General features: G+C 42.3%; 5 protein-coding genes across 6 annotated transcripts; 3 read left to right on the top strand and 2 right to left on the bottom strand.

The window, feature by feature from the left end:
- Positions 1-555: 555 nt before the first annotated feature.
- LOC131103792 (SUMO-conjugating enzyme UBC9-like) lies at positions 556-3,496 on the bottom strand. The gene is made up of 7 exons (XM_058050337.2): positions 3,153-3,496; positions 2,880-2,965; positions 2,701-2,784; positions 2,282-2,354; positions 1,819-1,928; positions 1,591-1,670; positions 556-1,129 (listed from the first exon to the last, which is right to left on the bottom strand). The coding sequence occupies exons 2-7, from the start codon at positions 2,943-2,945 to the stop codon at positions 1,066-1,068; spliced, it is 477 nt and encodes a 158-aa protein (XP_057906320.1). The 5' UTR covers positions 2,946-2,965; positions 3,153-3,496; the 3' UTR covers positions 556-1,065.
- Positions 3,497-4,078: 582 nt separating this feature from the next.
- On the bottom strand, positions 4,079-5,463 carry mpst (mercaptopyruvate sulfurtransferase). Its single transcript, XM_058050336.2, has 2 exons — positions 4,846-5,463; positions 4,079-4,743 (listed from the first exon to the last, which is right to left on the bottom strand). Exons 1-2 carry the CDS (start codon positions 5,432-5,434, stop codon positions 4,445-4,447), a joined length of 888 nt encoding a protein of 295 aa, XP_057906319.2. The 5' UTR covers positions 5,435-5,463; the 3' UTR covers positions 4,079-4,444.
- A 2,298-nt stretch (positions 5,464-7,761) lies between these two features.
- On the top strand, positions 7,762-14,073 carry LOC131103783 (uncharacterized). The gene is made up of 3 exons (XM_058050314.2): positions 7,762-8,290; positions 8,361-8,762; positions 9,836-14,073. Exons 1-3 carry the CDS (start codon positions 7,805-7,807, stop codon positions 13,676-13,678), a joined length of 4,731 nt encoding a protein of 1,576 aa, XP_057906297.2. The 5' UTR covers positions 7,762-7,804; the 3' UTR covers positions 13,679-14,073.
- A 347-nt stretch (positions 14,074-14,420) lies between these two features.
- Positions 14,421-15,383, top strand: LOC131103793 (mitochondrial ribosome and complex I assembly factor AltMIEF1-like). Its single transcript, XM_058050338.2, has 2 exons — positions 14,421-14,468; positions 15,134-15,383. The coding sequence occupies exon 2, from the start codon at positions 15,171-15,173 to the stop codon at positions 15,381-15,383; it is 213 nt and encodes a 70-aa protein (XP_057906321.1). The 5' UTR covers positions 14,421-14,468; positions 15,134-15,170.
- A 206-nt stretch (positions 15,384-15,589) lies between these two features.
- On the top strand, positions 15,590-19,641 carry mief1 (mitochondrial elongation factor 1). Of its 2 annotated transcripts, XM_078797449.1 has the most exons (5): positions 15,590-15,736; positions 17,234-17,414; positions 17,503-17,538; positions 17,655-17,926; positions 18,001-19,641. In XM_078797449.1, exons 1-5 carry the CDS (start codon positions 15,590-15,592, stop codon positions 18,823-18,825), a joined length of 1,461 nt encoding a protein of 486 aa, XP_078653575.1. In that variant the 3' UTR covers positions 18,826-19,641. The 2 variants fall into 2 exon arrangements, with proteins under 2 accessions (XP_078653575.1, XP_057906314.2); XM_058050331.2 differs by lacking the exon at positions 17,503-17,538.
- The last annotated feature ends 552 nt before the right edge of the window (positions 19,642-20,193 follow it).

A 20,193-nucleotide genomic window follows, 5' to 3' on the forward strand; every position in this document is an offset into this window, starting at 1 on the left:
ATTTATAGTTATGATTGAATTTCTGAGAGGAAAAAATTAGAAAAAAAAGGTACATTTAAATAAAAAAAATAGTCATAAATCTACAAGAGAATATAATATCCCTAATATTACAAGAATGGATGCCAGATGTCGTTACACACCAGGAAATATGTCGGTCCGCAGCAGATGACCCAGACTGGGATGGCTGTCAGGATGTGTCAGGGATGATCCCGGATCTGCGTAGTGAGGCGGCACCAGCGGTGGCACCTCTGGTATTTTTACAGATGTCATCAATAAGCACAAATTCAGCAAAAACACACACACAAAAAAAAGTGTTTTTCTTCTCGTTTTAAGCCGTGTTTATCGTCAGTCCGGGGCTCCGTAAGGTCATCGTGACATACTAAACCGCACGGGATGCGAGGTGAAACAAAAGGTGTTATATTTCCTGCAAATATGACACACTTGACACCGGAGAACATTACATCAGGTTTCACCCTCAGGTTGAAAACAATGCTTTTTTTTTTTTTAAAGCAAACCATGCACATCACTCAACTGAGGAAAAAAACACCACAGGCGCTCATTGACTATTGTTGTTTTATTCAAGTTTATTTCACAATAGTACGCAATTTGTGTTCTGCATGATAATACCACACACGTCAACAGGCTAAAACAATATAAAACATAACTTCCACAGTTTTTTTTTAATTTATTTATAATATGTACATGCGCTCGTTTATGTAGAGGCAAAAACTCTCCAGCTTCTTGCTCGTTCCCAAAAGTGCGTTCCCAAAAGAGATTTTCCATTAATTAAAACTGCAAAGTGGTGACCTACCTGCCTCTTTTTCTTGCGCTTTGCCCCCCCCCCCACCACCACCACCACTTTTTCTTTGCTGGACGGACCCTAGCTTCCTTAATACTCTTGATCTTACAACCAATATACCAAAGTGTCGGGATTAATTTTTTTATCATGGCACCTATGAAAAGATACTGAAACGTGGATTCTTGTTGGAGTGGGTGGTCCTGTTTGTCACCTGTGTGTGTCTCTCTCTGGTCGGCCAGGGTGGGGAGGAGGCCCCCCAGTCTGATCTATGCGGGTGCAAACTTCTTGGCCTGGGCCCTGACCCGCTTCTCATAGTCCATCCGGTTCTGACTGGAATTAAAACAACAATAGTACTTTAATCCCTAAAAATGGCTGTACAATAATAGTCTCCTACGTTGTGCCTTTGTGCCAAAACTTAAATTATTGTTATTTATTCTAAATTATTTAAATTATTTGTACAAATTACTGTCATCTATTTATTCTCCACATTATTATTTATTATTTATTATTACACGGGAGCCAGGCAACGACATTTTGTTGGCAATTTCACTGCTGTGTTATTGTGCAATGACAATAAAGAAACTCTATCATTACTGATAATTGGTTAATACGGGTGAATAGGGGTGCTATTTCATGTCTAGAGGGCTCTAATCATGTTTATAAAAAAAAGCATATTTAAAAGGCTTTCTATTCTCTATTCAATTTAGCAGTAATTCGCTTATCACGGTCGGGTATGGAACCAATGAACGGCGGCGATAAAGGGAGGGATTACGCTAAAAGTGGGCTCATACCAGTAAATTGTGTAAGCCTCTGCTTGTGCTGGGTCTTGAATGTTGGGCTCGTTCAGCAGCTCCTGGATTCCCAACAGGATCTGAAAAGGCAGCATGTGTTGAAACCTTGTGTATCGACTCAGGGGCACACAACAAAATGTTGTAATAATAATAATAATAATAATAAAAAAAAAAAAACACACTCAACACACAAAAAAACTTGCGCTAAACATCAACAAATAGACAAACCTGTTTGATGGTGATGGCGGGCCTCCAATCTTTGTCCTCCTCCAGGATGGACAGACACACGGTGCCAGATGGGTAGACATTCGGATGGAATATTGGTGGCTCAAACTTGCCTGATACGAAAAAAAACAAGCCCGATTTAGTCAGTTTCCCCAAATATAACTAATTTCAACATATATAATCTCACAAAATTCATTATTATTGTAGTCAGGAGCATAGAAAACCAGTTTACAGCCTTCTGAATACGATTTTTTTACATTATTAGAGCCATGTAGACATGAAATAGCACCCCTATAGCCACTTTATACCTAATATAGTCGACATAAATAAGGAAATAAGCCGCTTCAAGACATCAAGCTCCCCCCTTGAGAAGATGGGTGTATCCAGTGTAGACGGAGATGCTTGAAATTCTTACGACATTCTGCTATCCACGCTTAGCTTAATGTGTGGTGTCAGCGGGACTCACATTTGGGCGGCGAGGAGGGGTAGTCGTCTTTGAAGAGCATTCGGAGCTTATACTGTCCTCCCTCCCACAAGGTCTGACAAACAAAAGGGAGTAATGTCTAATTTAGTCAACAACAACAACAAACGCCAGTCATGCTAATTATTTTATGCTAATCTTGCTCATATTTTACACTCTGAAGTTCCGGTGTGTGTTTCAAATGCAGGTAACTTCCGTTTTTTTTTTGTTTGTTTCATGCAATTGTTTTGGAAGTTTGTAGGCGTCTTGAACAATTGCAGCATCTTTCCGGACCATTTGTGCATTTGGACTCTTTCTGCTTTGTGTTTGTGTGAGAAATTTCAAGCCCATGGGACTCACTTTGGCGCCATCATGTGGTGTATTTGTTAGAAGATGAATAGAATTCTAACTATATGACTCCTTACTCCTTTCTTTCCAGGAATGGCACACTCCCAGTTCATCAGATTCATGGTTCCATCAGGATTCTTGGTAGGCACAGCCACAAACCCCTGTGTGAACATCCATTTTAATAGCAACCAATGGTAATCATATATATATATATGATGGACGCTTCATAGAAATGTGTCGTAAAGCCGTTACTTACAAACGGGTGGTCTTTCCTCCAGGCTTTGCGTTCCTGGGACAGTCTGCTCAGAGCAATTCCAGACATTTCTGCTCATTTACACTTCCCTACGATGAAAAATAACTTGAATTAATAATTTAATTGGTATTAAAGACAGGGCGTTTTCCCACAAAATGACACGTAAGCAAAATGACGAGTCGTCGCACGCGTACTTGTTATAGAGACGGGTATGACAGGGTTAATTTAACCGTTACAATGACTTGACGGTGGATACATCCACACATTCCTCCTTACCGGTTTCAATGTAAAACGATGTCTCCCTTCAAACGAAACCCACTCGCTAATGTTGAGGTTGACTATCAAAATGTCTGATTTTGTTACGATTCGGCTGTGTGGCGGCGACCCAAGAAAACACCCTTCGTCGATACAAGTAAAAAACACAAATAATGGACCGCTAGGGACGTAAATGACCACACCGATTAAACCTCACTTGGTTTAACATTCCTCTGACAGTCTAAAACTGAATATACTGACGTTATTGTTGTTAGAGTTTATATATATTGCGAAAAATAATCTGTCTGCGATTCTCGTTAGGGTGGCTAGCATTGGACAAAAAAAAGAGGACCCCAATTTGTTTATTTCGGGAGGACCTTCAGGCAGTTTGTTGGACAGCCCACGGACGTACGTCCAAGGCTGGCGGCCATCTTTGTTGTGGCGCGGAACTGACCCGTCAAGACTTTAAAATGTCATTTTATGACACAATTATTTATCCACAGGAGTGAATTGTTTCATTTTTTTTAAATTTTCCCGACCCACTTTGTGAGTACATTCTAATGGGGATGTAATTTAGCTGTTAAGTTTTAAAATTCCTGCACTCATCATAGTCTACACCCTAGCTTATAGCTCAGGAAGCCATTTTAGCTATGTTGTAAATTTGAAGAATATGAGGGCAAGAAGCATTAATTCCAGCATATGGTTTTGTTAAAATGTAAAAAAAAATGTTTTGGAAGAGAACTCAGCAAATTACTTTGATGTTTCATTTTTTTTATTTTCCCGACCCACTTTGTGAGTACATTCTAATGGGGATGTAATTTAGCTGTTAAGTTCCTAGCTTATCGCTAAGGAAGCCATTTTAGCTATGTAGTAAATTTGAACAATATGAGGACAAGAAGCGTTAATTCCAGCATATGGTTTTGTTAAAATAAAAAAAAAACAGTTTTGGAAGAGAACTCAGCAAATGACTTTGAAATTCCTTTAATTACATAAACTGCAATATACAGTGCCATTTACAAGATCTTGCAATTCAGTGTCCCACTAAGGCTTATTTACTTTTCTGCTAATGAATAATGACAATGACACAAGCCTGCCAAAGTTCAAATGGAATCATATAAGAAAGCAGAAAAAATAATGCATTTAAATTTGTAAAATGTTGCTCAATTTATTAAAAATAAGTGCACTGTTAGCATAAATTGTCATTTCTGAAATACTGCCTGAAATAGTGTAGTATTATCTCTGCATAGATGAGGTCCTGGGTTACTATAAACGCAGTTTAAAAGTGCAAATGTTTTTTTATAGTTTTCTTTACTTCACATCTTTTTCTTCTCTCCCTCCGAGATGACATGCTCTGGAGACGCCCGTTTAAACCACTCAGCCCAGGAGCCATCATAAACGCACACCCCTGGGTGGCCCAGCAGATGAGCGGCCAGAACGACGAGGCACGCCGTGACGCCAGAACCGCAGGTGGCCCAAAGCGGCTGGTCCAGTTTCACCCCAGCCTCCTTGAACAGTGTGGACAAGTCATCGTTGGCAAGGTATTTACCATTGGCATCCAGAAAGGATGTGAATGGCATGTTGACTGCACCCGGGAAGTGGCCTGGTAAGGTGCCTGTAAAAGAAAAAAAAAAAAAATCAATAATAATATAAAAATACAAAAAAAAATTCTATTTATATCCTACAGTTATATCACATAATGAAAAAGCCTGCTCACCCTCTCTGGGCTCTGGTTCGACCCCCCTAAACCTGCCAGCAGACCTGGCATCCACGACCTGCACCTGCTTGGTCCTGATGTTCTCCAGCACTTCCTCATAAGTCTTCACCCACGCCGGGTTGATGGTCGCCCGGAAGTCCCTTCTCTCCGGCTTCACCTGTTCCGACGTCACCGACCGACCTTCGGCTTCCCAGTTCTTCATCCCCCCGTCCAGCACCGACACCAAGTTATGGCCGAACAACCTAAACATCCACCAAACGCGTGGGGCGCTATACGAGCCGAAGCCATTGGTGTCGTACACCACCACATGAGTGTCGTTTCCGATTCCCAAGTCGCCCACGTACCGTGAAAAGTGGCTGCCCGTGGGCAACATGTGGTCGTACGGCGAATCTCGGTCGCTACACTCGTCTATATCAAAGAACGAGGAGCCCGGTATGTGCTTCTCCGCGAACTCCGCTTTCGGGTCTCTTTTGGTTATGGGTAGGTACCATGACGAATCCAGTACCCGGATTTTGGAGCCCACTAGGCCGTTTCTGATGGCGTCTGCTAGCCATTGGGACGAAACCACAGCGCGAGCCTGTGCCGCCATGACAGTATGCAAAAGCAATTACACAAGGTGACCACTAGAGGGGGCAGGAGAGGAAGCATTAGAGGTGGAAAGTCATATAATGACCCGAATAGAAAACGACCATAAACCCTCGTTTTCAAGGCCCTTTTTAGGGCTTTTTTTTTAAAAAAAAAACTTTATTTTCTTATACATTAACACAATTTAGGTATACAGACTTTAGTATTGATCCAAGATAAGATAAAATATGCCTTTATTCGTCCCTCAGTGGGGAAATTTGCATTGCACAGCAGCAAGAGTACAGTTAAGTAGTACAAAATACACAATATAGAAAAATAAACAACCCAAGTATTAACAAAATCAACAGTTTTACCCAGAGTTATATACAAATACAGTATGCTAGTGAGTTGATATGAGGCATTATAGAAATACCTCACATAGAACATAATATATTGCATTTAGAGCCTTAATATTGCACAGAGAAGAAGTCTGAATATAAAAAAAACAAAGTATTGCAACACCAAGAAAATACAATATTTCCAGGACAGTACTGTGTTACCGATACTATACCGATACCAATACTTTTTACTTGAAATTTTCCGACATCATTGACCATTTTTACATTGTGTAGATCAGCAATGGGATGCATACAGTACCTAATTAACGTGTTCACTATATAACACATGCACGTGCAAGCTAATCACGTGGGCATTTAAAGTGGAAAAAGGAGGAAACAAGAAGTTAGAGACAGGGAGAGGAGGTTGGAACGAGATTTTTAAATTGCTTAACAAGAGTCACTGCTTGTCCATTATAGACAAACCCGTGTTTTTTGTAGTCCCAACCGAGTTGTCTCCCATTGACCGTTCTTCCATCATTCCAACCGGCTTGACTTAGAAGGAATTGTGACATTGAGGTGAGTACATTTTTATATTCAGTTTATTATTGATGCTCATTTTTCATTGGTAATATATTGCAATTTATATGAATACCATGTATGGGCTGATGTATCATTTAATTCAGTTCAACGGCAGCAATCTGGCGATGGGTTTTTGTGAGTTTTATGTTTAGATAAAGCACACACACTTTAAGATGATGATAATGACTAATGAGGTGATTTATTTCCAAATAAAACTATATTATTTTTCAATATAGTGTACTACTAAAAGTAAAAAATGTAATAAAAGAGATATTGTTTCAGCTAGGCTAGGTACCAGCATACCCGGGACACAAAATGGATGACATTATCAGAACAATTTAATAATTTTGATGATATATGTCTATGGTGTGTGTATATATATATATATTTAAAAAAATATGTATATTGTATATATATTTAGTGTCTTCATGTAACCTATCATACAGGATTTTTCAACAGCGGGCAAAGAGAAAAGTTTAAAAAAGAAAAATACTAGCTAAAAAACTACCACCATTATTATTATTGAGCAATTAGAGTCACAAGACATGTCCAGGAAGCCTAATTAGCAGGAATGTGATTCATAAGCAGCAATAAAAAAAATGTATCAGTAAGAATGAAATGAATCTCGTTCAAATTGAAGGACTAGGACGTCATGTGACAGGAATGTAAGGGTAAATTAGAAGCAGCGTGTGTCATGTGATGCCTATTGTTTTGTCCTACAAGCAGCATGGACGTAGAGTTGATACCGCCTGCAATATACCACAATATATCTTCTCAAGGGACATGAAATATATAATATATATACTGTAGAGTAGTCAGTGTACAGCTTGAATGGCAGGATAGATTTATTATCCAATGGGGAAATCAGTCAACAGACAGCCGTTATTGTCCACATGGTCAAACATGGTGGTGGTAGTGTGTGCATGAGTGCTGCTGGCTTTAGTGAGCTGTGGTTTATTGAGGGAAATATGAATTCCAGCATGTGCTGTCCCATATTGAAGCAATGTAATATATAAAATATATTATATTTTTGGTTATTCTGTAAATATCAAAAATAAAAATATTAATATTAAACATTTTTATATTAATATGTAATATTAAATATTTTGATATTGATATTTAATATTAAATATTTTAATATTGATATTAAATATTGTAATATTACTATTTTAATGTTAATATTTTAATATATAATATTAATAGTTTAATGTTAATATTTTAATATATAATATTAATATTTAATATTAATATTTAATATTAATATATATTATTAAATATTTGAATATCAATATTTAAAATTAAATATTTTAATATTTAATGTTAATATTTCATATTAATATAGTAATATTAAAAATAAAAATATTCCTTAATATAATATTATAAACACAAGATTTGTAAAAAATGATTAATGATTAATCTCAAAAAACTGTTGTGGTTGTCAGCCATGTTGTTTGTTTACATTTGACTTGACTATTTTCATGTCATTTCCACTTCTTTCCAGTTTGCCACATTTTAACAGGATGACTCTTCTCGACTACCCCGTACCGGAATTGGACGTTACCTTGCAGGAAGTGTGCCGCGTCCTCCAGCTCACTCTGAGCCCCGATCTCTATGCCGAGTTCAAAACCACTCTGGAGAAGCAGAAAGGGCTTCTTTTCGAGGCTCAGCAGAAGTTGGCATCCAGCGCTTCGGGCCAAGAGAATTGGGTGACCGAGCAGTTCAAGCGATGCCTGCTGTCTTGCACCGACCCCCTACCGACCTCCACCGCCCTCCCGGTTGTTCTCCCTCCATCCAAAACGAAGGGATGCACCCAGCTAGCAAGAGCAGCGGCTCTGCTTTGGGCAGTGGCGAAGTTGTACAGTGAGCCGATGATGCTGGAGGGTGATGTACCCATGGAGAAAACCCAGCAGTCGGAGCTTTTCGCTGCCGCACGAATTCCCGGCAAAAACGGAGATGAAATGAAGGTACAGATAAATCGGATAAATATGCCGGCTAAATATGTTGTAATCCATCCTGTGGATTTTCCTTCTTCAGGTCTACCCCGACAGCATCCATGCCATCATCACTTGCGTCGGAGGAGTATTCCCAGTTGACATACTGCAGCGCTCCACCACTGGTGCACCATCATCTGCTCGGTCCTTCTCGGACATCTACAACCAGCTGGCTAAAGTAGCGGAGCAGCCCAACGCAGGAAAGAATAACGATCCATCGACCATTTGCAGCTTATCTGCTTTGGAACGCAAATCCTGGGCTGCAATTAGGGAGGAGATCGCATCGAAAGGAGGAGCAGCGGCAGCGTCACTGCAGATCATGGAGAGCGCCGTGCTGACGTTAAGTCTGGAGGACAACAGCGCACCTTCTGAACTGGCTGACATCCTCAGTGCGGTGAGGCTGGGAGGAGAAGGGGACGGTCCATGCTTGAGATACTACGATAAGGTAGGACACCCAACACCTCAGTTAGCAGGTTATGTATTAGATTCACATGGCAGAGGACATGGGGTTGATTCCCAGCCAGGGTTTGCATCAGGAAGTGCATAAAAACTACAGGAAAAAACCTCACATCCATCAAAATGTAAAAAATCTAATATTTACTTTTTCATACCCTTATAAGGATGATGCCAAAAACAACCCCAAAATATAGATCGTATATCATAATATATGGTCCGCTAGTCCATGATAAAAAAAAAACTCTTAAAAAGTACTCTGATCTTCCTTGTGTCTTTTTTTTTTTGATTTATTTATTTGTTCAAATTTTTCCCAATTCCATACATACAGTTGTGTATATTGGTTCATTAGAGTGTAAAGGCTCGCACAACACCAGAACATCCCACATAACAAGGGGAAGAAAAAAAGGAAATTAAAAAAATATATATATATATAAATTAAAATATATAAAAAAAGTAATTAAAAAAGAAATTAAATATATATATATATTATATATATATATATAATTTCCTTTTTTGTAAAAAAAATTAAATATATATATAATATATATATATATAATGTCCTTTTTTACATATGAATTAAAATATATAAAAAAGCTAATTAAAAAAAGGAAATTAAATATATATATTATATATATGTGATTTCCTTTTTTGTTAAAAAATGTAATTAAATATATATATTATATATATATACATATATAATTTCCTTTTTTAATTTCCATTTTTTATATATTTTAATTTTTATATATATATGTATATATATATTTTTTTCCTTTTTTTGTCTTCCCCTTTTTATGTGGGATGTTCTGTGTTGTGCGATAGTATACACTAATAGGGAACGTCAGCTGGGAGTAGACCATGGTGATATATATGTACACACAATAATGTATATAGCATACGCATACATACACACTTCATACATACACGTGTATATACATACATATATAGTAGTATAGTACATAGTATAGTATAGTATATATATAGTACATACACACACGTTGATACCCACATGTACGTACAATGTAAAAAAATAATAATAAAAATTATCCTCGTGTCTTTTGACAGGTGCTGAATCTGGTTGTGTTCAAGGACTGCACAGCGGGACTGGTTTTCGAGCACTGCGCTGTGGACGGGATGGTGGCCGGCCTTGTCACCGGTCTCGTGTACCAACTGTCTGAATCCGCCGATTTAAACCTAGTCCATACTGACCCACACCATGTCAAAGAATCCCCGCACCCAGCCCCCCTATCGTTTCCCTTGCAAGGGCCCAACAACACCAAATCCAACCCCCATTTCGAATCCAAAAACCCGATTGCCACTTTCGATGTGTCGTCTTACCCGGATGTGTTCTCAACTCTCAAAAGCCAACGAGGTCTCTACGATGCTTGGATCAACTTCTCCTTACAACTTTCTCTGATGCAGACTCTTGGGGAATCTGCTGTCACTCACGTGCTCGTCACTCCCACCCATATGCGACACTACAAACACGGCCGTTGCGATCCCACTTACTCGGCCACCACGCAGTCCCGTAAGCTCGTCGGCGTCTTGGCCGCTAGCATTCGCCCGGACAGCACCATCCAATACACACATAGCCTCCTAAATCTCTTCCATGTTGCACTTTTGGAACATAAGGCTCTTATCAAAAACACCAAAAGCGGACATGGTGTCGGTCCGCACTTAGCTGCCCTCCGTCGAGCTTTACCGAAAGACAATCCGTTGAAGAAGTTTCTGGACCCGTTTGGATGCCCGTCTGTGTACCTTACCGGTACTGACTGCATGGACGGAGTTGAGTGTGGCGTCGGGAACGTTTATGCCCAAGATCAGCTAGCAGTAACATACCTTGGGAAAAAAGACAAGGTTCGGGTTGTTCTAAGTGGGAAGGGGAGCTTTGCCCTGGTACTGGACCAGCTGCAGGAGAAACTGAATCAGAACTTGAAGTTAGTGATGCTTTTGGCGCTCAGGTATGCCATCGCATGTCAAATGGGCGCTTTGGAGTGTCTCCGAACCAAGACGGTAAATTCCGACATAAATTCCACTGCAGAGAACAAAACTGCTGATTCAACCCCAGACACGAGTCCGGACTATACCATGTTGATACACGGTGGCGCTGGCGAGCTCATGATGCTAAACACCCAAGTCATCCATGTTATTGAATTTGCTCTACAAACCGCTTTAATCCTCGGATCCCAGGTGCTTCAAGATGGCGGACGAAGCCTGGACGCAGTTCAGAGGTCAGTCGAAGCTCTGGAAGACTGCTTTCTCTTTAACGCCGGAAAAGGCTCCGTATTGAACAGAGAAGGTAAAATCGAAATGGAGGCGACTATTATTGACGGCGATCAAATGAGATCCGGAGCTGTTGCTTGTGTGCAAAGTGTCAAGAACCCGATTAAAGCGGCAAGATGCGTCATGGAAAAAAGCTCGCATTCCCTCATTGTGGGAGAAGGCGCCGAGGAATTCCTGCAAAGCCTGGAAGACACGCCGCCGGCGCTTGTGACGCCTGATTATTTCCACACGGATATCCGTAACAGACAGCTAGCCGCTAACACTTTAAAAAAAAATCACCCTCAAACAGTCGGTGCGGTTGCATTAGATTCTCGGCACAATTTGGCAGCCGCGTCGTCAACAGGCGGATTAGTCGGGAAGCTGAAAGGGCGAATCGGTGACACGGCAGTCGTCGGAGCGGGAATATATGCCGATAACACGTTAGCTATTTCCTGTTCTGGAGATGGCGATGTGTTTCTGAGGCACACGGTTGCGCAGAAAATCGCCGCTCTCTACCATCACAAAGGCTATAATCTGAGGCAAGCGTGTCGGGAAGTGATGACGCAACACCTGAAAGGCGTCTGCGCGGGGGTTATTGCCGTGGACTCCGAAGGGGACGCCGTTATTGAAACAAATGCCGCTGTGATGTTTGTGGCTTCGATGATAGGAGGAATATCGAGAGTTGAGGTACTCCGGCCCTTTAAGAACGTCTCTGATGTGATTTGGGAAACTGATGAGCTGGTCGCGTACCTCAATCCCAATCCTTGGACTCCGGGGTCAACTATTTTGACTCGAAAAATTCTCAACGGAGCAGATAACATCTTCCATTTGGCTGAACCGGATTTTACGGTTCTTCTAAACGGGGCTAAAACTGTATCTGATGTTCTGTGTCGGCGACTGGGAGTGCAGCGTTGTGCTTTGGTTTTTTATCCCCAACCCAATCAAACAGCACAAATCCGACTCCTCCCACTTCACGGTTTAGCGTCAAAATGGCAGCCTCATTCTGCCGTTCAAGAGGAATTTCACTCCTACGACCCTGGATACTGTTCATCGAAAAGCGGTCCTCGTTGGAATGACCGTGAACTCACCAAAGTTCAAGCCCAGATCAGGAAAGGACTCCCGACAACAAACGCACCGTCCAACTTTGAATTTACCGGCGATCCCTCAGACCAGAATCTCTTCAGTCGTATTGTAAAAGGCGAGGAAAAACAATGGCGTGTATGGGAAGACTGTCGCCATGTCGCCTTCCTAACACCGTACCCGAACACTCCCGGGATAACGGTCGTGGTTCCACGGAAACCACTTCCCAGTGACATCTTGAAACTGCACGAAACTGACTATAAAGCGCTGATCTCGGCCGCTTATAAAGTCGCGCAACTTCTAGAAGAAGGAATGGGAGCTCAAGGTGTTGCGCTCATCTTTGAAGGCTTCGAGATCGACTACGCTCACGTCAAACTGATTCCTCTGGTATCTTCGCCTGAAGGTCCAACGCTGGCTAGACTACAAGCAGAATTCTTCCCGAAGTACCCCGGTTATGTGTCATCCCTTGATGGTCCACCTTCTGACCCAGATGACCTCAAAAGGGTGTACTCTGAAATCACTGGGTGCAGACCTCCACGATCCTGGCAAGACCCTCATTCCCACTCCACGCTTGCAATCAGCAATCAGTGGTATCGGAATCTATTCCAGATCCAGAACACTCTTTTCCACAGTACCGTGGAATATTTTAGCAATTCCTGCCGTTATTCCTACGCTCTGACGCCTCTCACTACGGACACAATCTCCTCCCCGATGGGTCTCGGGTCTGACTCAGAACCAGTTTCTGTTCACCTCTTGGGTCAAGACATCTATCTGGCCGACTCGATGCAATTTGTGCTTGAATACTTCCTCCGTTTCCAGGAGAACCTGCAAGGTACCTACTACATCTCCCCCAGCTTTCGTGGAGAAGATCCCGATTCCACACACTTGAACCAATTCTACCATGTGGAATGTGAACTGATCGGAGACATGGACCGCGCCATTTCCATCGCAGAGGGATATCTGGCTCATGTGACTGAATCGATGCTGAAGAAACACTCGGAGATAATCCTTCACACTGCAGGAACCCTCAAACATGTCACATGTATGATGAGTAAAATGGATGGAAAAACCGCGTTACCACGTGTTTCTCTTGACCACGCCATCCCGATGATGCCGACTCCGGATTGTTTGGAGTGGGTACAAGACGGTCAACCCCATCTTGGCAGGAAACTCACACGCAAAGGAGAGCAGGTGTTAATCGAAAAATACGGCGGCGCCGTTTGGCTGACCGAGATGGACCATCTCGCCGTTCCTTTCTACCAGGCTTACGTGGAAGGCAGCGGGCAGCGTAAAGCCAAGGCCGCCGACCTTCTGCTGGGTTTAGGAGAGACCGTGGGTCTCGGGGAACGTCATTCCACCCCGGCATTGGTGCAGGAAGCCCTCCGGCACCATGGAGTTCCACAGCAGTCCTACAAGTGGTACACTGACATACGGCAGGTGAAACCACTCCTTACCAGTGGGTGGGGGATGGGCACAGAGCGATACCTGTGTTGGCTGCTCAAGCATGATGATATCAGAGATATGCAGATTATTCCAAGAATCAAAGGAATGAAATACATGCCCTGATTGTCAGTACTTCAGTACTACTAAGAAATACACTGCACTGTGATTGTATAATCTTATTTATTTCCCAACATGTTTTTTCTTTCTTTATAGCAACAAAAACACCTTATTCTTCTAAATATATGCAACATTTAATTACAATTTAAAGAACCCACATCATCATTTATTTAATGAGTTATTATTTAATCACAGCATAAATTGTATCAATAAAAAAATATTTTTAACAACTGCATTTTAAAAAATTAATCCGACTAACATTTAATATATGGATGTAATGTTTTATTTTGTTTCTAGTAAAATAATAATTTTTTTAACCAATGAAAGCTGTTCTCTGATCATATATAATTTATATAATTGTGGAAACAAGTTGGACGGCAACCATTTTGTTTGAATAAATATTGTAGAAGCAAAATAAAAATGTCTTTTTAAATCCATTTTGTGATTTTTATGCTTTTTGTGTACATGACCCGCATATGCGAATAAGTTGATATGCTATCATTGTTTTTAATATCAAATCAATTATGGATGAGAAAGATATTGTATAGTATTATATACTATAGTATAGTACCACAACAAGTCAAACGTAATTGCACATTATTTTTATGAAATTATTGCGTTTTAGTTGTATTACTTATGTGACACCCTTATTTTTTTAATTTTATTTACTTTTATTTTTATATATTTATTTTTACGTGTAACCCGGAAGTAGAATACCACGTCTACTATTTGTTTCCGGTAGTGACTGTCGAATCTTGACCCCCGGCTTCGACGAGGACTGTTGTCATTTCAACACGTAAGTTCATCGTGTGTGTGTGTGTTTTGTGTAACATGTATGTTCGTTCTCATCCATGTTTTTACCATGTTTTTTTACGTTTTGCCAGCCAGTCAGGCTAGCTTAGAATAATTAAGGTCAGCGCCTGGCTGGTTAGCGTCAGTTTCCAGTGCTATGCTAACAGGCAAGTCACAAGTGTGACTTTCCCTCCAGTCAGCCATTTTCTCTTGTCAAATTAACCTTTGGTGTTTACATTGACGTGGTTACTGTGAGCTTTGAGACTCTATACTTGTCTCACAGTCAAATAGACTGTTAAATTCATTTTCGGGTGAGCAGGGTTGCTAACGTTAGCGGCAGCTTCTAGGAGCTGAAGAGCTAGCTGATATTTACAATGTGTGTCGGCCATCTCGTCTGTAACATTTTTTTTTTAGTTATGTTATGTGGTTTATATGATACTATATGTTTTAGTTCATTATCTACCTGCCATAATAAAACGTTTCATAGTTCTACAGTCTGATGTACAGTATCTCAACTCTTTGTTTTGACTGAATATCTTCTCATGGGATATTATAATAGAGGTTATAGTTATGATTATGTCTTACCAACAGTCAAACATGGTGGTGATTTGCAACCTGTCATTTTCAACCTTCATCACTCCATCCTATCTTGGTTCCCCTCTGTCTCAGGTTCCAGGGTCCCGCCCCTCTCCACGTTTGGTCCCTCATGGGCGGCTGGTCTAGCAGTGCCGTGCTGGGGCTGTACCGGGCGCTGCTCCGTGCAGGGCGTCACCTTCAGTACACAGACCGCAACTACTACCGACGCGCCGTGGCGCGCGAGTTTCGCCGTTGCCAAACACTGACGGCCCCCGAAGACAAGGAAGCGGCTCTGAAAAGGGGCCAGTTCTTCCTCAGTAGCCGACTGGGTGGGCTTATGTAGGGGAGGGGTCGGCTGGTGCTGGGGGTAAAGGTCATCTGCAAGTATCTCTCCCAGGTGTGTTTTCTAATACTTTACTACCTGATACTTGTCAAGTGTACATAATAGCTTTTTTTCCATTGTGACTGGATTGTTTAAATAGATTAATTAACAACATTAAGTGATTAAAAAATCAATAAGAAACTCCTCAATGTTGATTGTAATGCAGGATGGCAGGAGTGAATGGAGACCGTAAAGGAAAGAAAGATGACAACGGCATCGGCACCGCCATCGACTTCATGCTTTCCAATGCCAAGCTTGTTTTGGGTGTCGGCGGAGCGGCCATGCTTGGCATCGCAACACTGGCTGTCAAAAGAGTAAGTTGATGGCTGTGTTGTGTTAGTAGCCAATCGGGATGTTAGATTTCTCATTTGATAATACAGTAATATAGAAGTTTATATTAAGTGTTGCTTGCGACCTGGATTGATTCGGGAATTGAATACAAGCCGTCCGTCGTGCAGGCGTGTGCGGGAGTGAGCGCCACCTCCGTATCTGTAAAAACCCCTCCGCAATTCAACCCGGCTCTTGACCAATAGAGCCAAGAAAGCAGATTTCGGGCACACTGCTCCATTACAAAACAAGCCAGGGTGTCCAAAGTGTGGAGCAGGGACCATCTGTGGAAAGTGGCTCTTTGCATTGTTTTGTGACCCAGTTAAATTTTAAAATTGTCCGTATTGTTCATCATAATTTTATTAACATTTATGTTAGAATCTGAGCGGGCTGCACTGCGGCTGAGTGGCTAGCGTGCAGACCCCACAGCTAGGAGACCTGGGTTCAATTCCACCCTCGACCATCTCTGTGTGGAGTTTGCATGTTCTCATCGTGCATGTGTGGGTTTCTACGGGTACTCCGAACATGCTAGGTTAATTGGCGACTCCAAATTGTCCATAGGAATGGTTGTTTGTTTAGCTGGGATAGGCTCCAGCATACCCATGACCCTTGTGAGGTAGAAAAGCGGTAGAAAATGAATGAATGAATGAATGAATGTGCACTGGGGGGGGGCATACAACGATTAATCTCGCACACAATAAAACTAAAATAAAGTAAAATTATTCCAACAACATGCATGCTAGGTTAATTGACAACTCCAAATTGTCCATAGGTATGAATGTGAGTGTGAATGGTTGTTTGTCTGTATGTGCCCTGTGATTGGCTGGCCACCAGTCCAGGGTGTACACCGCCTCTCGCCCCGAAGATAGCGAGAATAGGCTCCAGCACCCCCGCGACCCTCGTGAGGATAAGCGCTAGAAAACGAATGAATGAATGAATATCTATTATATTGGGTGATAGGAGTGTAAAGATGACTATAGGGGTGTTATGTCATGTCTTGAGGTCTTTAATAATGTTAAAAATTGTATTTATAAAGTTGTAAATGTGTTTTCTACGCTCCAACTATGAAAATATTTAATATATAATAAAGGAATCCTACTTCTGGAACCAATTAACCCCCATAAATGTCAGTCAGTGTAGTTAAAAATGCAACGTAACTAACGGGTTAGTGGTTAGCATGTATGCTAATTTTCTCCGGGTACTCCGGTTTCCTCCCACATTCCAAAAACATGCTAGGTTAATTGGCGACTCCAAATTGTCCATAGGTATGAATGTGAGTGTGAATGGTTGTTTGTCTATATGTGCCCTGTGATTGGCTGGCCACCAGTCCAGGGTGCACCCTGCCTAAGACAGCTGGGATAGACTCCAGCACCCCAGCGACCCTCGTCAGAATAAGTGGTAGAAAATGAATGAATGTTAGAATCTCGTCGTTGGGTCCAAGGTCCAAGTCCAAGGTGAAAAGTAACGCTCTTCATTTCTCGCAGATGTACGACCGTGCCATCAGCGCTCCGACTAGCCCCACCAAGATGGAGCAGAAAGGAAAGCGAAGCTGGGAGGAGCCCGCCTGGGTGGGCTCCTCACCTCGGGTCCTGAACCACGACATGAAGGCCACCGTCAGCAGGTCACTCCAGTGCCTGCCCACCTCCTCAAATACTTTCGAATCCGGTGCGTGTAACAAAGCAGCGTTGGCGTACAATGAAATATGCTTTGTGTTAACCATTTTGTTGCCGTTTTTTTTTGTTTTTGGTGACAGACGTCCAATTGGGAGGATTCTTGTTCTCTGTTCACAGTGGGTGTTTTTGATCGGTCACCCCGCTAGAAGAGTTAGATTAGATTGATTCTAAATATGTTCAGTGTGCACCTCCATCTTCATGTGCCACCAACTGCACTTTTATCCGTCCTCAGACTGTCTGCGGAGGGCCGTGGGTCGAGTTGCGGCGAAAGGCAGCGGCGCCACCCAGTCGGACCTCCTGCGTGCTCGGATGCGTCTCTCCCTGCAAGAGCGCCTGTGGGACTTCTACCAGAACAACGTGGACATCCCCAGCGAGGAGCAGGCTCTGGCCCGGAGGGCAGCGTTGGACATCTGCGCCGAGCTCCGAGTCTTCCTCCACGCCAAAATGCCCGACATGCCTCTCAGGGAGATGTACCTGAGTGGAAGCCTCTACGACGACCTCCAGGTGAGATCTTTAACATCTTTTTGTCTTGTTTTGCTTTAGCCCGTTGATTCAAACGCACCTCGTCCATCGCCAAGGTGGTGATGGCTGACCACGCCCAGCTCATGGTGCCTCTAATTTTGGATAAAAACCTCTGGTCGTCCATACCCGGCGAGGACACCATCATGAACGTTCCAGGTTTCTGGCTGGTCCGCAGGGAGAATTTGGAATATTTCCCACGCAACAGCAGCTACTGGGACCGCTGCATGGTCGGAGGTTACCTCTCCCCGAAATCCATCCTGGATGTTTTTGACAAGCTGGTGGGTTCCATCAATTGGCCGGCGATTGGCAGCGTCCTGGACTACGTGATCCGTCCCGTGGTCCCTTCCGAGACGCTCACCCTGGAGGTGCAGTACGAGCACGACCGGAAGCTTTACGTTGACTTTCTTCCGTTACTGGTGATGGAGGACGGGACGTCTCTGATCGCCAAACCGCATCGCCTGGCCGCCGAGCGCCACCAGAACCTGTGGCGGCAGAGCTTCCGCGTGGCCGAAACGGCGCGGCTCAGGACTCTGGACCAAGAAGACGGCGGCTACCGATGCGCGTGCCTCAAAGTGGCCAAAGCCGTGTGCAAGCTCAACGCCGCCCTGAACCGCCTCAACGCCAGCCAGCTCACCAACGCCATCTTGCTGCTGAGTGAAAAACAAAACAACTGGACCCACGAGGCGCTGGCCGACAACTTCCTGCAGCTGCTGAAGGAGCTGGTGGGTCACTTGGAGGCGGGCCGACTGCCCTGCGTGCTCAACCCAAAGGTGAACTTATTCTGCGAGCTGACCGAACAGGAAGTGGATGAGCTGGGATACACGCTGTACTGTACGCTCTCGGACCCGGAGTCGCTTCTGCAGCTACCACGGCCATCTTAGATTTGACAACATCTGATCTCACCCTCGACGTGAAGTCTGAGTCCCAAACGTTATTTTAATATCACCGTGCGTTGCCGTGGTATTAACGACATTAGCGTTTGCTAAATTAAGACTTAATTAATAAGACATGAGGTCTTTTTAAAGCGGTCGGATACACGAACACGTCTCGTGCATTTTATGGTAGCCATATGTCAAGACATAGAATGTAATGTTGATTGTCTGGATGTCGACGCAAACGCAAATAAAATGCTAATAAATATGTACTTTCACCTGAAGAAGCTACTTCAAGGAAATGGGTTTTGCAAGAAGATGTCATCAATATGGAGGCCACATTCAAGACCAACATGAAAGGTAGTAGGAATCGGGAGTTGGTCGCCGAAATGAGAACAAAACACGGCAGTTTTATCAGCACTTTTTGGCGTCAACACAAACTATTCCCTTGTGACTGGATTTATACAGAGCTGCTCTTTGTTTCACTCGCTCCTTCCACTTCCACCGCAGTCAGCATATCTGTTGCCGTAGACCCAATTCCCGTGGCCAATGTATGCAATCGGTTGTGTTATGAGGAAGTGACGGCGTCACCTGGCCTTACTTTTACTGTAGGTTGTACTCATTCTGCCATCTTGACTTTGGATCAAAGCGGGGGTGTTTATTTTTTTTCTTTATTTTTTTTTTTGGTACATTGATTTCCTGTCACATTTTATATTTACAACAACAACAAAAAATAGCAATAATTTTAATGAATAATATTGAAATTATGAGTTAAAAGTGGTGATCTTTTCAGAAAATAAGTCATAATTTTACAATAATTAATACTATTCATTCTCTTTCAGCTTTTTCCCTTCAGGGGTCGCCACAGCAAATCAGTATAAATATAATAATGGAACAATAGTAGATGGTAATACATATTTATTCCTGGTACTTTTCATAAAAGTGATGTTAAAATCTCATATCCTGTCTTGTGAACGGTCTTGTGACACCCCTCGAAATTTAAACTGAGAAAAAATATTATATTAGGGATCAAAATAAGTCAAAATAATTAGGGATTAAATTAGATTATGAGTAAAAAAAAACACCCAATAATAAAGTTGAAATGTATAAAAGTGTATTAAAAGAAAACTTTATAAGCTACATGGTTTACAAAATATAAAACCCCTGCAAGTATTTTTCAGTACACGGTCCTCGGTTGAAAAATCCCCCCCCCCCACGATCATACCAAATCATAAATATGTTCGAGTTGACAGACTTTTGACGCGTCCAAAGTATTCACGTGGCTGCTTATTGTTCTCACGTGTAGCCTTAGGGTGAAGAACCAGTCATGAGGAGCTTCGGTGTTTAGTGCACATGCGTTCAATTCCATTGAACATT

This window comes from Doryrhamphus excisus, linkage group LG16 (assembly GCF_037039965.1).
Source record: "Doryrhamphus excisus strain RoL-2023G ecotype Guam linkage group LG16, RoL_Dexc_Guam_v1.1, whole genome shotgun sequence".
Lineage (NCBI taxonomy): Eukaryota > Metazoa > Chordata > Actinopteri > Syngnathiformes > Syngnathidae > Doryrhamphus > Doryrhamphus excisus.

Coding starts and splice junctions, on each gene's coding strand:
- LOC131103792 (XM_058050337.2), bottom strand. CDS start 2,945: ATGTCTGGAATTGCTCTGAGCAGACTGTCCCAGGAACGCAAAGCCTGG. Junction 1,929..2,281: donor CCCCTCCTCGCCGCCCAAAT/GTGAGTCCCGCT, acceptor TTTTCGTATCAG/GCAAGTTTGAGCCACCAATA. Junction 1,130..1,590: donor GAGGCTTACACAATTTACTG/GTATGAGCCCAC, acceptor TTTTAATTCCAG/TCAGAACCGGATGGACTATG.
- mpst (XM_058050336.2), bottom strand. CDS start 5,434: ATGGCGGCACAGGCTCGCGCTGTGGTTTCGTCCCAATGGCTAGCAGAC. Junction 4,744..4,845: donor CGAACCAGAGCCCAGAGAGG/GTGAGCAGGCTT, acceptor TTTCTTTTACAG/GCACCTTACCAGGCCACTTC.
- LOC131103783 (XM_058050314.2), top strand. CDS start 7,805: ATGTCATTTCCACTTCTTTCCAGTTTGCCACATTTTAACAGGATGACT. Junction 8,291..8,360: donor AAAACGGAGATGAAATGAAG/GTACAGATAAAT, acceptor TTCCTTCTTCAG/GTCTACCCCGACAGCATCCA. Junction 8,763..9,835: donor GCTTGAGATACTACGATAAG/GTAGGACACCCA, acceptor GTCTTTTGACAG/GTGCTGAATCTGGTTGTGTT.
- LOC131103793 (XM_058050338.2), top strand. CDS start 15,171: ATGGGCGGCTGGTCTAGCAGTGCCGTGCTGGGGCTGTACCGGGCGCTG.
- mief1 (XM_078797449.1), top strand. CDS start 15,590: ATGGCAGGAGTGAATGGAGACCGTAAAGGAAAGAAAGATGACAACGGC. Junction 15,737..17,233: donor CAACACTGGCTGTCAAAAGA/GTAAGTTGATGG, acceptor CATTTCTCGCAG/ATGTACGACCGTGCCATCAG. Junction 17,415..17,502: donor CTCAAATACTTTCGAATCCG/GTGCGTGTAACA, acceptor TTTTGGTGACAG/ACGTCCAATTGGGAGGATTC.